This window comes from Eleutherodactylus coqui, chromosome 1 (assembly GCF_035609145.1).
Source record: "Eleutherodactylus coqui strain aEleCoq1 chromosome 1, aEleCoq1.hap1, whole genome shotgun sequence".
In the NCBI taxonomy this organism is placed as follows: domain Eukaryota; kingdom Metazoa; phylum Chordata; class Amphibia; order Anura; family Eleutherodactylidae; genus Eleutherodactylus; species Eleutherodactylus coqui.
The window spans coordinates 148,609,907-148,625,874 of record NC_089837.1 but is presented as its reverse complement, the minus strand read 5'-3'; the positions used below and the strand labels follow the sequence as shown (position 1 = coordinate 148,625,874).

The 15,968-nt window shown below is 42.4% G+C and overlaps 1 protein-coding gene across 1 annotated transcript in view; it reads left to right on the top strand.

The window, feature by feature from the left end:
* The window catches only part of MCF2L2 (MCF.2 cell line derived transforming sequence-like 2), a 275,394-nt gene that overhangs the window by 113,186 nt on the left and 146,240 nt on the right, over positions 1 to 15,968 (top strand). The window contains exon 15 of the mRNA XM_066605412.1: positions 15,318 to 15,424. Coding sequence (XP_066461509.1) covers positions 15,318 to 15,424 — 107 coding nt within the window. The remainder of the gene's footprint in view (positions 1 to 15,317; positions 15,425 to 15,968) is intronic.

The window sequence follows — 15,968 nt, the reverse complement described above, 5'->3', positions numbered from 1 at the left end:
AATTTTGGTATTGTTGTAACCGTACCAACTCGCAGAAAAAATGGATTGTCTTATTTATGCTCCATGATTAACGCTGTAAAAAAAAATCTATGGCAGAATTGATGCGTTTTCTCTCCCTGCTATCATAAAAAAATAAAATAAAAGTTTTACAATATAGTCTATGTATCCAAAAATGCGATAATCAAAAACTACAGTTCGCCACGCAAAAAACAAGCCCTTATTTGGCCGCGTTGACGGAATAATAAAAAAATTATGACTTTTGATAAATGGCGAAGAAAATCCGCCAAAAATCCTTGCGTCCTTAAGCCCCAAATAGGCCATGTCATTAAGGGGTTAAAAGCAATGGGCGAGGTGTTCTGATGGAACACCCAAAGATAAGAGGTGCTGCAATTTTTTCCCACATCACAATGTGATGCGGAAAAACATTGCTCATGTATATGACGGTTTATATTTGTGCAAGATTTCTGCGTCTCACAGTGTTTTTCAACCGTGTGAAAGCAGCGTCTGGCTGAGCTTCATAGGCTTTATATTACACTGCTGTACTGAAGTATAGTAGTGTTTTAGAAGAAAGATAAAATATAATTTTATTTTTGTCCCCTTGTGGGACAAAAATAAAAAGTTTAAAAAGTATACAAAAAAAAAACATCAAAACAAGTCCTCGTATGGCCATGTCGACAGAAAAATAAAAAACCTTATGGCTGTAGGAAAGCGATGATGAAAAAAACGAAAAAGTTAGTTGGTCATTAAGGAGCAAACAGGCTTCACCACTCAGAGGTTAACACTGTTGTCACAGAGACATGTATAACACCTCCCGGATACTAGCACTCCAAGATCAAAGTGTAAGAACTGGATAAAGGTGGAATCGCTGCACAGCCAGGCAATGTTTCATATAAAAAATTATGTATATTCTCAGAGGACAGTTCCAAGGAATGGAATGTGCAGCCTAGTTCAGCGGGAATTCTTTCTTTGGAGTGGAGAATGGTGGGAGAGAAGGACCAATCAGTTTATAGACAACAAGACTAGTGATTTTAACAGGCGGTTTTAACTGTTTTCTTGATAGAATAAAAGTAACATATGAAAAAAATGAATTTAAAATCAATCATGATTTGGGTCTTTCCACACTGACCTCAAATTTTAAGTAATATAAACGTAAAAACGAGGACTTATCTAACTCATCTGATATCAAAAGGTGAGAGGCTGGTATATATAGCTGGCAGAAACCCATATGTCATGGTTAGCAGGAAGTGTAGAAGATGTACATGAGTAACACATATGCACGATATAATGGATGACTGTAAAGTAAAAAAGATCAAGATATGAAAGGATGTGCACCTCCTGATCTTTACATTTTTAAATACCTTATTTTAACGAGATTGTGCGTTCGGGACAGTCCTTTTTTGTCAGGTCACCTTCACACATGACATATTCAATGCGGCTTTCTGCAGCAGAAAACCTGCAGCAAATTCAGACCACATTCTCAGTGGCCAAATCCGCACCTAAATGGTGATGATTTGGCCATGCTTTGAATTGCAGCTCTGTCGCAGGATTTAACCCTTAGGGCTCATTCACATGGGCATGGAATTCACACAGCTATTAGCTGCACAAAAAAAATCACAACTCTAGCTGCTGAAAAATCATATGAACGAACAACTTTTCCGCTGTGAAGTGCCGAACTGTGTCAGTGTTGAAACAACGCTGATGAGGAATGGAAAAAATGTGCTGCTGTTCGGGGATGAGAAAGAGAGATCGCAGCGACAGCTCCGAAGTCCCTCTGAACAGCAAGTTTTCACTTTTTAAATGTCCCGCTGTAAGCTCCTGTTAGATCCCGGCAGGGATGAAGGGAACCCCCGGGGCTTCCCTCCATCTCCCCGGGGTTCCCTTCATCGTTGGGGTTAAAGGGAAACCCTGGGTCTTCCCCTCATCTAGCCAGGGGTTCCCTTCAATGCAGGGATGAAGGGGACCCCCGAAGCTTCCTTTCATGTCCCTGTGGACACAGTGCTTCTAGGTTTAGCGGACACTGCTAATCTCCCTCACCCATCCCTTTTTTCCAGCTCTCATAGGAGTCTATACTCATGCCCTTTGCGCACCAAAGAAAGGGGCAAGAGCTATATTTTGGTGCAGCAGGGAATTTCAGGTGATGAATTTCAGTTGCTGATGACTTATCTTTTTAGGTATGATTTTTTATTTTTGGGTTTTTTGCACGCCTAACATTCCATCATCCGAACGTTTCAATAGGAAACCATTGATTCGAATAGTTGTGTTTTTTTTGTGTGTGCAGCTCAACTGCGCAAATTCCCCCGTGTGAACGCGCCCTTATGCTGTGAAATTCAATCCTTGAAATATAAATGGACATGGTGCAGATTCAGAATCCACAACGTTTTTCAAAAACTGCGGATTTGTTGCAGAAAACGTTCCACTCCATGTGAAGGAGATTTTTTAACTCCCTCCACATGGCCTGTACTGTAAATGCTGTGGAATTTCCTCAGCGATTCCACTGTATGTGAAGAACATCTAAGAGGGGTCCGCAGGCAATAAGCTCATCACTGGTTTTGCACTGTATAGAACCCCAGCTGTATTCTGTGAAGGAAGCCTTCAGCAAGCGCTCGCTCCTTTGCCGATCTATGTAATGCATGGATGTGTTGGGTCCCTACTCATGGAGTCCTACTTATGATTACGGCATGTCCTATCTTTAGCATTCCCTCGTATCGCCCATTGTTTTCAACGGGGCTGACAAAGCAACGTATGGCGTGCGAGGTGCACATGAGTGTGCTGCAACGTTTCCCAGTGAAAACTATGGGAAACACTCCGTGAACGTTCGCCGTGGCTACTTCCAAAATGTCTCGCATTCAAGGGGACATCGCACAGGCTGAGTTTCACTGCCCAATATCGTATTCGCCTGTGAGAAATTAGCCGAATAGATGAGGGTCCTGCAGGAGAACCATCTGGAACAGGATAATGTAGATGAGTTTTCTCAACCAGACAACACCATCACCCATAGCACCAATGTGAAAAAAGTTATATTCCTTTACAGTTAGTGTGGCAGTCCCTTGATTTCCATTTAGTATCAAGGAAGTAAGAAATGTAATAGTTATGAACCGCAAACAACCCCCCAAAAGACATCTGTTACAAATATCCATTTGCATTGTGATTTGCTACTGAGATTTGTCCAATTGTGGCTTAAATAGTGGGTGGGTGCATTTCTGCGAATGCTGGTGATTATTAGATTATGTCTGGGTGATGCCTCTGTTATTATCTATTATTCTAACTTCAGAATGGATACATGCTTTGAAAAAAGCAAACAAACAACAAATGCCATGTTTAACCCTTTCCAATCCAATTTCCACCAGCTCTTATTTATTTTGGGTGCCTTAGAAATAATGAACTGAAACACATAAAAATTAACTGTCATGATGATTTAATTAGCAATTTTTTGAAAATGAAGCACGAGTTAGGCTTTATTCACACGAGCGTATATCGGCCGCGGTTTCATGGCCGGTTGATATACGTGACCACCTGAGGGATTGGTTTCCAATGTATTTTACGATGCGTAAAAACGTTGCACTGTAAAAAAAATGGAACATGCATGACCGAAACGCGAGCTGGCGATTATCCGCTGGGCAAAAAGATAGTTCTGGTTCCATCTTTTAGACTCCTATGGGAGCTGGGGGAAAAAAGAGAGGTGGGGGCAATTTAGCCTACCGGTGCCTCTATTTGGGCTTTTGAAGTAATTTCAAGTATTTATGCCAAGCAAGGGTTTTTCCGGCAGGCACAGTATTTTTTCGCTAAAAATATTGCGCCTGGCCATGTGAATGGCCGAGAAAACGCTAATTAAGCCTGGGACTTGATTGCAGAAAATCATCTATTCATGCAAATTTACAGCACAGAAATGCGATAATATACGCATGTGTATAATATACATTATATATGTGTATTACAGTATGCAGGAGAGAGATCGGACCTCTCTCTTGCATACTGCAATATGAATATACAGAAGACGGGTTGGATGTCGGACTTCTGTCCTGCATAGTGTAATATAAATGTACAGAAGAGAACTCAGATGACGGACCTCTCTTTTGCATAGTGGTAGAAACTGTTGGATCTCGCCCAACATGGGAGCTGTGAAGGGAAATCTCAATGTCGGACGTGGTCCCACCCTGGATTGGAAAGGGTTATACTGGGAGCAGTTTCCATTCCCACAAGCTGAGACCACATAGTATATTTCAAATACTTAGTTTTTTCCCAAAAAGGTCTTAAAAACCTGTTTTCAACTCAACTTGGTAAAAATAAGTCAGTTTTGTGACTCCTTACTGCAGTGCTCTTCTCTGTAGCCTATATTTATTCTATATGTGGTTCAGTAGTGATTAGCAATGTCACAATCACTAGAGGAAAAAGGTGGAGAGGATGCCAATTTACAACAAAACGTATGGAAAATCTCTTTATAGACATAAAGAAAGGTGCACGATTCTCGTTTACTCGAGCGAACGAGCTGATGACATCATCCCCAGGTGATTCGCACTCGGGCAGCCTGTTTAGAATGCATGATTCTCGTTGAGAATGTGAAACACTGCACAAATCTCATGTGAAACAGTGAATGATCAGTGTTTAAACTGCATGACAAGTGCACAAGCCAGCGATGATTTCTACGCCGGCTGAAACCCAAACGACGAGCGAGAACCTCAGGATTCTAATTCATTGTTCAGTCCCGATAATGTTCCATCTAAACGCTCCGTAACTTCTGAGAGCTTGTCCTTGAACCCAGATGAAGGTTTCCATTTGCCAACCTCCTTTCTCTACTTCTTTGTAATGCCTATTCAATGCAATTAGTGACAGCAAATCAATTAGGAGTTCAAACCCCTCCACTCTAATAATAACAACACTCTATGTAAGATAACTTCATTGATAGATGGACTTGGTCTCTGGTATTTTTAAGGATAGTAGTATTCTTTAGAAGTTTTGCCTGAACTATAGAGGCATCTTCAAAAAGCAAAGCAGGAATCGGACCAGCTTTCATTAAACTGAACCATTCATTTCAAAGAAATTCTAGAATTCTGTATAACTATTTTTCTTGGTGAAATATTGTATTTTTGGTAAATGCACATTGGAATGAATCTGAGCAATAAAAACATAAATTACATGCAGTGGTCCCGATATTTCTTTTTAGAATAATCAAAATAAGATGGTACAAAGTGACACTTCTTCATCTGTGACCTATCGCTTCGTCTTGGATTATTTAGGAGGTGGCACTCCTTGGGTCCTGAGCACAGCGAGGATTCCCCGGTGCTCTCCTTTACCTTCATTGTTACAAATACAGTGATAACCTGCAGATTTTCCAGCAAATTAGCATCAGAATATATCTGCAAATCTCTGCTTTTACCGAAGTATATTTAGCAGGCTTAATGGCTGGTTATACGAGTATGGCTCGTATGCATAAGTTTAATACTATGTTAATTATATAATATATTAATGATAATATATACGTTTGGCTCGTATTAAACTTAATGGCTCGTATAGTTTCACAATATGGTTACATATGGCCATAAAGTTCACCTGGCAAGAGCTGAGCGGTGTGTACCATTATACAACTCAAGGCGTGGACCAAGTTATACTTATTTCTGCTGATACATCCCTCGCCCGTTAACCTTCAGTTGTCTAATGTAGATTGTGTCTGAAAAATGCAACACTTTTTGGCTTTAAAAAAAAAACAAAAAAAAAACGGTCATGTGACATTTGATGTCATACGGGAAACAGGGACTGTGATGTTCCATAAACCTAACGCCACCCATGTTTACAGGACATCACAGCACATGCTTGTTTAGGTCGCATTCAGGCACTCGTATCACGTTCTCTAATCCAAGCGGCCGCAGCCATGCTTGGTTCAAGATTGTGTCCGCCGTATCTGAAATAAAACTCCGCAGCCGGAACCTCTGGCTCACATTACTGCTGTGGATTATTTTGAGGACTAGAAGTTTATCAAACTCTGATTATACTTCTACACCGGCTGTAGGGAGGATTCTCATGGAGCACAAGGATGGCTTTACATGGGGTGACTATCATCCCAATAATCAATCCAATGAGCAAATGCAAACGACGGTCGTTCTCTGTCAGCACGGCCACCGACAGAGTGACGAGCGGTAATTCACTCACTAGTTGTTTTATTTCACCTCAACCAGAAAAATAGGCGCTGGTTGATGTAAAGTCGCCTGGTGTGAAGTTCACGTTTGTTATTTGAATGACTTGCAGAAGAATTTGTATGCAGATCCTCTCCACGAGCGATATGTCAGTGAACAACTAAAGAAAAATCATCACTCTGTGGAAAAGCTTTCAAACAACTCTCATTCATACGCTTCAGCGCGATAGCTGCTCAGTGTAAGAGTGCGCAAAAATGGGGACTGGTGTATGAGGGGCCATAGAGGGGAGAATGAGCAGGCGCCACAGGGGGGAGAATGAGGAGGGGGGCACAGAGGGGAGAATGAGGAGGGGGGGGCACAGAGGGGAGAATGAGGAGGGGGGGGGCACAGAGTGGAGTATGAGCAGGGAGAGGCACAGAGGGGAGAATGAGCAGGGAGGGGCACAGAGGGGGGAATGAGCAGGGAGGGGCACAGAGGGGAGAATGAGCAGGGGGGGGCACAGAGGGGAGAATGAGCAGGGGGGGGGCACAGAGGGGAGAATGAGCAGGGGGGGGCACAGAGGGGAGAATGAGCAGGGGGGGGGCACAGAGGGGAGAATGAGCAGGGGGGGCACAGAGGGTAGAATGAGCAGGGGGGGGGCACAGAGGGTAGAATGAGGAGGGGGGCACAGAGGGGAGAATGAGGAGGGGGGGGCACAGAGGGGAGAATGAGCAGGGGGGGGCACAGAGGGGAGAATGAGCAGGGGGGGCACAGAGGGGAGAAAGAGCAGGGAGGGGCACAGAGGGGAGAATGAGCAGGGAGGGGCACAGAGGGGAGAATGAGCAGGGGGGGCACAGAGGGGAGCATGAGCAGGGGGCACACAGGGAAGACATGGAAGCTGTGGAGACAGGAGCAGCACTCATCTTTCATGAGGCTGACTGGGAGGGAGGTGGAAAGAACAGGGAAAAACTGAGTGAAGAAAGCTCCGCTTTAAAATGGTTTTGCACAGCTGGTCAGTGGCGCCTAGTGAGGGGGTTCACAAGCAGAACCTGTAAGCCACCGGGGTAAGGAGCTACACACAGCTAATCTGCATAGTTGAGTAAACAGGCGCCCCTCATATGCAGAGTACAAACATTAACAAGGGGATCTCCTGGGATCAGAGGAACCAGGAAAAATGAATCTCTTTCACTTCAATGGGCTCATTATATAAAATGTCTAAACATTAACTTGGGTTGAAGACTGCAGGATAACTAGGTAAAATGTGCCAGTGTAGCTTGTAGCAATCAGGTACTGCTTTTCCAAACCGGTTTGAAAAGGAGTGAGTAATTACACTTTTTGTGCAGGAGGCCAAAAAACAGTTGTGAATTGTCTGGCAGCAGCCCACCGGGCTCAAAACATTTGACTTTTTAGTATACTATTTTCCTTTCTTGAAAAGCATAGAGGCCTTTTTACATGAGCCAAAAATCAGGCACAAATATTTGTCTGTCAGATCCTAAGCCCTCTCCGCTGACAACTGAGCAAAGAGCCATTCAACAACTAGTTTGATCTTTTATGCCAACGTAAAAAGGATTGTTCTTCAGCAGCACATGCCATCGTGTGAGCAGGAGGCTGTGGGGCCGAGCAATACACTCTATATGGACAAATGATCAGAATAATTGGTCGTCCCCAGACTGACGATCTTCTCCCGTTGTGAACAGCAGAACCAGCACCGACTGACATGCTATTATGTCAGTCGGTGCTCGTTCAGCATGCCAGAGGATCGGACCATGTAAAAGAGCCCTTAGGCACATTAAAGCTGACCCCTACGGATGAGTTGTGGGTTGTTGTTGAATCCAGCAGCAAATATTCAATAGCCCTGCTGCACCGTCACAGTAAATATATTGCATTATTACGTGGTGCACATTGAACTTAATGGACTATCCATGTATCACATGGATCTGCTGAGTCCTCCTATGTGTGTAATATAGTATATACCTTTTTATTATACACACATGTAGTTGCAGTCAAAAGTATTCATCCCCATTGTAAATTAGGTTTATTTGTCAAATATACAAACTTTCTGCAGTTTGCAAAAAAAGCTATTTAAATAGCTCAAAACACAATATAATAAGTAGTTTCTCCAAATTCAACACAAAATGACACTTCATGACTGCTGCAGTCTCAGAACCCCTTCATGACAAGTGTCTTTAGTACTTAGTTGAGTGCCCTTTTGCAGTTATGACCTGCTGCAAACATAATGCATAGTCGTACACCAGCTTCTGAGCGTTCCTGAGGAATCTTTGCCCATGGGTAATGGCTTTCTGCTCTTCATATTCCACTAAAGATTTTTTTATGGGGTTCTAGTCTAAGACAATGACATCCACTCCAGAAACTTGAAGGACTTCTTCTGAAACAGAGAATTGGTGTATTTTGAGGCATGCTTGAGATCATTGACCTGTTGGAAGGTCCAATGACACCCAAGCTTCAGCTTCCTCACAGAAGGCATGACCTTTTCTCCTAGGATTTCCTGATACTTGACTGTTCCCTCCACACAACGAAGGTTTCCAGTGCCAGAAAAAGCAAAGCAGCCCTAGACCATCACCTTGATACTTCTCTGTAGGCAAGGTGTTCTTTTCAATGTATGCCTTCCTCCTCCAAACAGACCTAGGAGCTGTGGCCTATTTATAAGATTTTGAGCATATTCGAGTGGAGCTTTCTTGTGCTTTTTGGTCAGTAGTGATGTATAGCTTGAAGTTCGAATATTTAGACCTTCAGTGTTAAGTATGTGACTTAGGGCTCAGACACACGGATGGATGAGGGCTGAGTATTACACACATTTTTCCATGCGCGAAACACACAGTTAAATATCATGTAACATGCGTACTTACCGATTATTTTAAACCCCCATCACATGCACTGGGCACACAAAATTAGGACATGCTAAATTTTCTTCACTTCCGGACTTGGGAGTCAGGTAGGTACTTTTCAAATGTTGATCCAAGGATTATTCTGACTGCCATTATGGAGTCAGGAAGGAACTTTGTTCCCTAAAATGGAGTAAATTGGCTTTTGCCTCATTGTGATCTTTTGCCTTCCTCTGGATCAACATGGGGGGATAGGGGTTGGAAACAGGCTGAACTGGATGGACATTTGTCTTTTTTCAGCCTAACATACTATGTCTGTATGGCCCAATGTAAATCAATGGGATTTTAGGACTAAGTGAGCGCTTATGGAAATGGTAAAGGATTTTTGACCACCTGCCTCGTCAGGCATCTGATGACAGCTAGTGATTGCTTCCTCTTTCTGCCTCATTCAAGTAGTGGAACCAGTTTTTCTTTAACTTTGAACTTGCAAATTATGCATTCAGCTGTATCTCTAGCAACATTCAGTGCCTTTGCTCTCTTTTTATATCACTTACCTTGTTTGTGCAAGGCAGTCCCCTCTTCTCTTTAAGAGAACCTGGCAGCATGAACCCAGGACAAGAATGTGCCCTTTTATTCTGAAATGTTGCGGTGTTTCAGAATAAACATACTTGGGAAGGTATTCTGCTTCTTATATGGAAGCAGGGAGAGGAGTTGTCAGTGTAGATGATGGGAGTGCGGCAGGGGGGATAAGCATTCTTATTCCAAAACACTGCACTATTTCAGAATAGCACATACATGGGTGTAGTGTACATCCCTCAGCCAACATGAACCTGATGACAGGTTCCCTGTAACTTTTTGACCCACTCTCTTGACTTAGGTCTCACTCACATGGGCAGATATAGCCCACATATTAGGTGAGTATTTTAGCACACATAATAGACGGTGCTAAAAGCCAATTAATTTCTATTGGGCCACTCACACCTGCGGTTTTTATTACGCATGTGAAAAAAATATAGCATGTCCTATTTTCATGCGTATTACGCAGCAATATAGACTGGAGGTTTAACCCCTTAATGACGCAGCCTTTTTTTTCCATTTTTGTTTTTTCCTCCCTCCTTTTAAAAAAAAATCATAACTCCTTTATTTATCCATCGCCGTCGCTGCATGAAGGCTTGTTTTTTGCGGGACGAGTTGTATTTTGCTATTTAATGTTCCATATAATGTACTAAAAAAACTTTTACAAAGTTCTAAGTGGAGTAAAATGAAAAAAAAAAAAGACATTCTGCCATCGTTCAGTGTGTCTTATTTCTACGGCGCACAAACTGCAACAAAAAGCTTCATAACTTTATTCTATGGGTCAGTATGATTGCTACAATACCAAACTTGTATAGGTTTTTCTTAAATATCTTTGAAAAAAAAAAAAAGAGTAGAGTAAGTTTTTAAAGTTATTTTCTGCCGCCATCTTCTGCGTGCAATAACTTTATTTTTCCATCAACGTCGTTGTGTGAGGGCTCATTTTTTGCGGGATGTCCTGTAGTTTCTGATGGTACCAACTCAGAATACATATGACTTTTTGATCGCTTTTTATTGCATTTTTTCTGGGAGATGGGGTAACTAAAAAAAGTGCGTTTCTGGCGGGTTTTAAAATTTTTTTTGAAGACAATTACAGTGTGGGGTAAATAATGCGCTACTTTGAAAGTTCGAACTTTTACAGACGTGGCGATACTAAATATGTAGCTTAGAAGATGAAGGAGATCCGCAGCAGACAAAGAGATTATGTAAAATAGTATTCCTTTTTATTCCAAATCCATAAAAATAGAAGGTACAGGCAGAGACGTTTCAACCATTGCTGGTCTTTATCAAGCATGCTGCCTGTACCTTCTATTTTTATGGATTTGGAATAAAAAGGAATACTATTTTACATAATCTCTTTGTCTGCTGCGGATCTCCTTCATCTTTTAAGATGGCAATATATAAAGGTTGGTCCACCTTTGCTGATCGGCTGTGCAGAGAATCCTTCCCCAAGTTTGGGTATTGAGAACAGTGCTGCGGGATCTCCCTTATATGTTGATACTAAATATGTATTTAGAATTGGCAGCGGTATTTAAAGGGTTAACAGCCGCAATCAGTCATGCGGCCGATAGCAGCTATTACCCGCAGGTATCAGCTGTAATGAACAATTCAGTAGTCATTGAAAGCGGCATCGTGCCTTACAGTTGGAGAAAGCCGTTCTATTCATTGTATTGAGCGAATTAAAATTGTTCTTATTTGAAAAAAACAAAAAAAAAAATCAATACCTAATTTACAATGGGTTTGATTGCAACTATAGAATAGAATGGATAAAGGGTATGAAAATCTAATCTATATTATTTATTCATATTACACATCCTGGTGCTGCAGGAATACGTGTGGTTTGGTTTGCTTGTGGTTTTAGCTATCAATATGACCCTGCTAGGCACACCCAGAATTAGTTGTGCATATTTACACAATCAGTTGGGAACCAGAATTAAAGTTTTTAGTAAATACAGCTGGTTGTGCTTATAACTCGTTGTTTAAATGTTTTCTACCAACACTTCATTTTTATTTCTTTACTGGATAGGTGTATAGCTTTAATTCTTCCAACTTTATATGCAGAATTTTTAGCATTTGGTGATTTGATAGCTGAAACACAACAGATTTATAATGGCCCAGTCAGTATTTCTCCACAGGGAAGCAGAGAGAGGCCAAGGGGAAAAGATGACGCGTGGCACTCTGCTGAGCTCTGCAGCGTCCGGGGCTAGGAACCACAAGAGGACTGTTAACAGAAAGGCATCTTTATTAAGTCTTGTACACTAGATTTCTTGCATACAGAAGTTGCAAATGATGGCACTCACACTTTAATTTGCAACTCGTGCCTTTTTAAGCCCCGTGCACACGTCCAGGTTTGAATTGCAGAATCCACAATAGTCTCTCCCACGGCCCCTTACGCAATGGACTTTGCAGAAAGGCGATGATGCGGGTCCCGTGACCTAGCAATGGCATGGGACAGAAACATTTTAAAAAATTACAATCTATACTGCGCATGTCCGCTGGCCGGACCATTCACAGTACAGAAGACAAGAAATGACAGGCACGCAGAGTCGCTGGCCAGGTACAGCGTCCAATTCCGGTGCGGGATCCTGCATCTGAAATCAGACCTATTCGTGTGCGGGCGGCATTGCAAGTCTTGCAACTTTTCTAAAAGTGGGGGAGGATAGGCAACAGAGGTGCATAGCCTTGCAGGCCAATTAGATGGACTATAATTTATGCCAGTAAATGTCAGAAGTTAAAAGGTGGCATAGATTTAAGTTGGGCAAACAGTACATTTGTTGCATCGGCTGGCTCTTCTAAGAGGTTTGTGCCTCTCAATACATTTGTTGTACTTACATCAGCGCAAACTTTACTTAGACTGGCGTCGGAAATGCCAGTCTAAGTAAATATGCCTCATTGAGTTTTGAAAAAAAAAGGCAAAAAGGTACGTCTTAAACCTGCCATTGATTGCATTGAAAGTGACCCTCTGGGTCAAGACAAACAAAAGTGGCCATACCAGATTCAGATTACCGCTCCATACTAATGCACTATGCCTTAGGTATTCCAATATACTACGCACTGCTCACGTGGGTAGTACTAGATTTTAGGTTTCAGATTAATGATGCATACTTATGTACAGTGTGCACCGTAGTCAGAGAAGTGGTGCAGCCATCTTTTTTTTTTTTTTTTTTTGCGCCGCCCCCCAGGGTCACCTTTATTGACTGTGTGCTGCTCCTTGCCATCTACTAGTATTCGTTGCCAGCAACCATTGCATTTCAAAAGTTGCATTTTTATAAACTTGACACGAGGTTTAGTCCTCCTTTAACATGCTCAATTATAACTTACCTGTGGTGCATGAGCACCCCACATTTAGGGTCTATTCACAGGTGGAGTAAAAATCCAAAACAAAGTTAATTGCGTAGAACCTCCTCCCTCCTCCTCCAGCCCCACCCACCCATCAAGAGTGGAATCACAGTTGCGGATTCTGTGAAATATTTGCTACAGAACTGTGTTATGGATTTCAGTGCAAAATATCAGTCTTCGGTGACATGATGAAATGCTGCATCCAAAATTTATAACAGCTGTGGAAACATTGCAGAAGTTATTTTAAACCATGTATGTGTTACAGTTTCCCCTCAAATAGAAATACAAAATGTAAAAGTTCTTCTGCAGATTCTTCTGCCCATATTTAACCACACGAGGCAAACCTTGCTCCGTGTACGGGTGGATTCATATGGAGGGTAATTTTAACGCCACTAAGAAATCCACCACAAAATCCCATTGTGTTTCATGGGGACGAGGATGCGGTTTTGCTGCAGCTTTTACTTCTTTCCTTGCTAAGAGGCCAAGCAGAGGTAATTCCACATCCAAACCTGCAACAAAATCCACCCGGGATACAGCCGAAGTTTGTGGTGGCATAAAATAATGCCCTGTGTAAACCCACTCTAAAGGCATTGAAGTGGAACTATTTACTTTAGCACGGCAAACTGAATCCAGAAGTTACAAACTTTTGACTCCATTTGACCTGGATTCAGGCCAACTCCACTGTTGTGTCCTCCACAAAGATGGAAACGGGAAAACTAATTCAAAGTTTGCACCTTTGAATTCTGTTTGCTTCATTAAAGGGGTTGTCCGGCCATAAACATTAGGTCTCATTACTTCTGTTTGCCCATTTCCATGCACTTTGTAATATACATTGTGCATGGAAAATGAAGCAAACAGAAGTTTTGGACTTACCTGAAGGGATGCCCCCCCCCCCTGTGTTGCTCCTCCGTCGTCCCTGGTTACCACAAGAATCTAGTCCCGCCTCTCCTCATTGAAAATAGTGCAGAGGGGCGGAAAGGAGGCAGAGAGGGGGCGGGAGCTCAGTTCCGGCTCTGAGGCTCTTCCATCCTCCCCCCCCCCCCCCCCCCCTGCACACAAGAAGATCGTATATCGGTCCCGGCTGCAGAGAGAAGAACTGCGCATGCGCGGATGAGAAGGGGCTCGTTCCCGCGCCGACAAGAGCTGCTGCGGCCCGACAAGAAGAGAAGATTCTTGTGGTAACCAGGGACGACGGAGGAGCAACACAGGGGGGGGGGGCATCCCTTCAGGTAAGTCCAAAACTTCTGTTTGCTTCATTTTCCATGCACAATGTATATTACAAAGTGCATGGAAATGGGCAAACAGAAGTAATGAGACCTAATGTTTATGGCCGGACAACCCCTTTAAAGAGAGTGGTTCCATTTCAATATACTTTTCAAGTATTCAAATGAAACTCCTTACACAAAAGTTCAATGGCAAGCATAAGCACAACCTGAACATAGCTTAAGAGTACTTTTACATGGGCCAAATAGTGGCCGAAAAACTGCTCAAGTGAATAATTGTAATAGATTGTTAAATCGTGTAAAAGCAGGATGTAACAGGGGACTAAGCGAGAAACCTATCATTAGTCACTAAAACGTAACGACTGATGGAGGAACTTCTCGCGCAGTTTAAACAGGCTGTCCATCTATGAATGACTGCATGTTCACAGTTAATGGAGGCGGGTGGCCAGAAGAGCTCTTCGGAACACTGACACCATTCAATGAATGACTGTTGCTCCTATATGAAAACACAGGAGCGATAGTTATTGGGTGGGGGCTGTCTGGCGCCTAAGTGCCTGACTGTTGTCCCATGTAAAAGCACACTAAGGGCTCATTCGTGCTAGCGCATTTTTGCTGCAGAATATGCAGTGCTCAAACTGATTGATTTGCATTGGGGTATTCAACTTTGCGTTTTTCACACACGTGCGAAAAAATTTACAGCATGTTCTATTTTGGTGCCCAATATGCCCATTTTAGTCTATGGGTGCATAAAATCTGCAGTGAATACGCATGTTATGTGTGCGCTTGCTGCATATTTTATGCAGTGAAAAGACACCCAAAAGAGACAATTCTAACATCCTTTGGGCCCACTTGCTTTATTTTGTGTAAAATACACAGTATGTACGCAGGCAATATGCATGGAAAAATCCTGCATACGTGCTAAATGCACAGCAAATACGCATCTTTAGCACAAGAAATACGCATACGGTGATGTGAGTGAACCCTTAGATATACACAATTGTGCAGATGCCATTGAAAAATATACCACAATTTGCTTATAATTTATTATGGACTCAGCCTGTAATATTTTATGCAGATTGAATACATTATGCCAGATTGAGAGAAATAAGGCTGGAAAATTCGACTTTTTGGTCAGGTTAGATATAGAAGTATCCTCTGGGGAAAAAAGTGAGAGGCTTAAATATGAAAAGTTGGAAAGTTACTAACAAGTAAAATACCCCTTTTTCCCCCAGCTACCACTCGAAGAGCTCCAGAAATTCCCTCTGTGCCTCCAAAGTCACTGTCTGAAGCCGATCTGTCCAGAAAACGAAACAATAAAAAGACAAAAGGTGGTATAAAGGTACGTGATTTTACTAGATCACCCCCTTTAGTATTGGTTTAGGTTTTATACAGCGAGACGAGCAGATGTTATATCTGCGGAGGCATAGCAGAACATAACTGCTCCAGGACTTAAACAAAGCCTTGGTGGCAGTGTCGGCCAGGAGGTGCCCCCTTCACGCAGCTAGGGTGTGGTGCCCTGTGCAGTTCAGGTCGACCCCCAAAATATCCTAAATCTTTTTTGGTCCAGTGCAATGATAGACTTTTTACATGTTCACTTGATCTGATGCAGCTGTTTCCATCCAGGAAACTCAATATTCACAACAATTATATCAAAAGCAAAGATTACATGGAATTGCACAAATCTTTACAAGATAAGATCGGACTCATACAAGCGGATTTCAGTTGGGGTGTCCACGATAGTCACCCGTGCGGACGATCCCTGGTATTCCGCATTGAAGCAAAAAAAAATAGAACAGTCGTATTTCCGCTCCCATGAGCGGACAGCAATTGCAATTTCTGCTCGCGGAAAATAAAATCGCAGCAGGTTTCATTTTTTTGCGGAT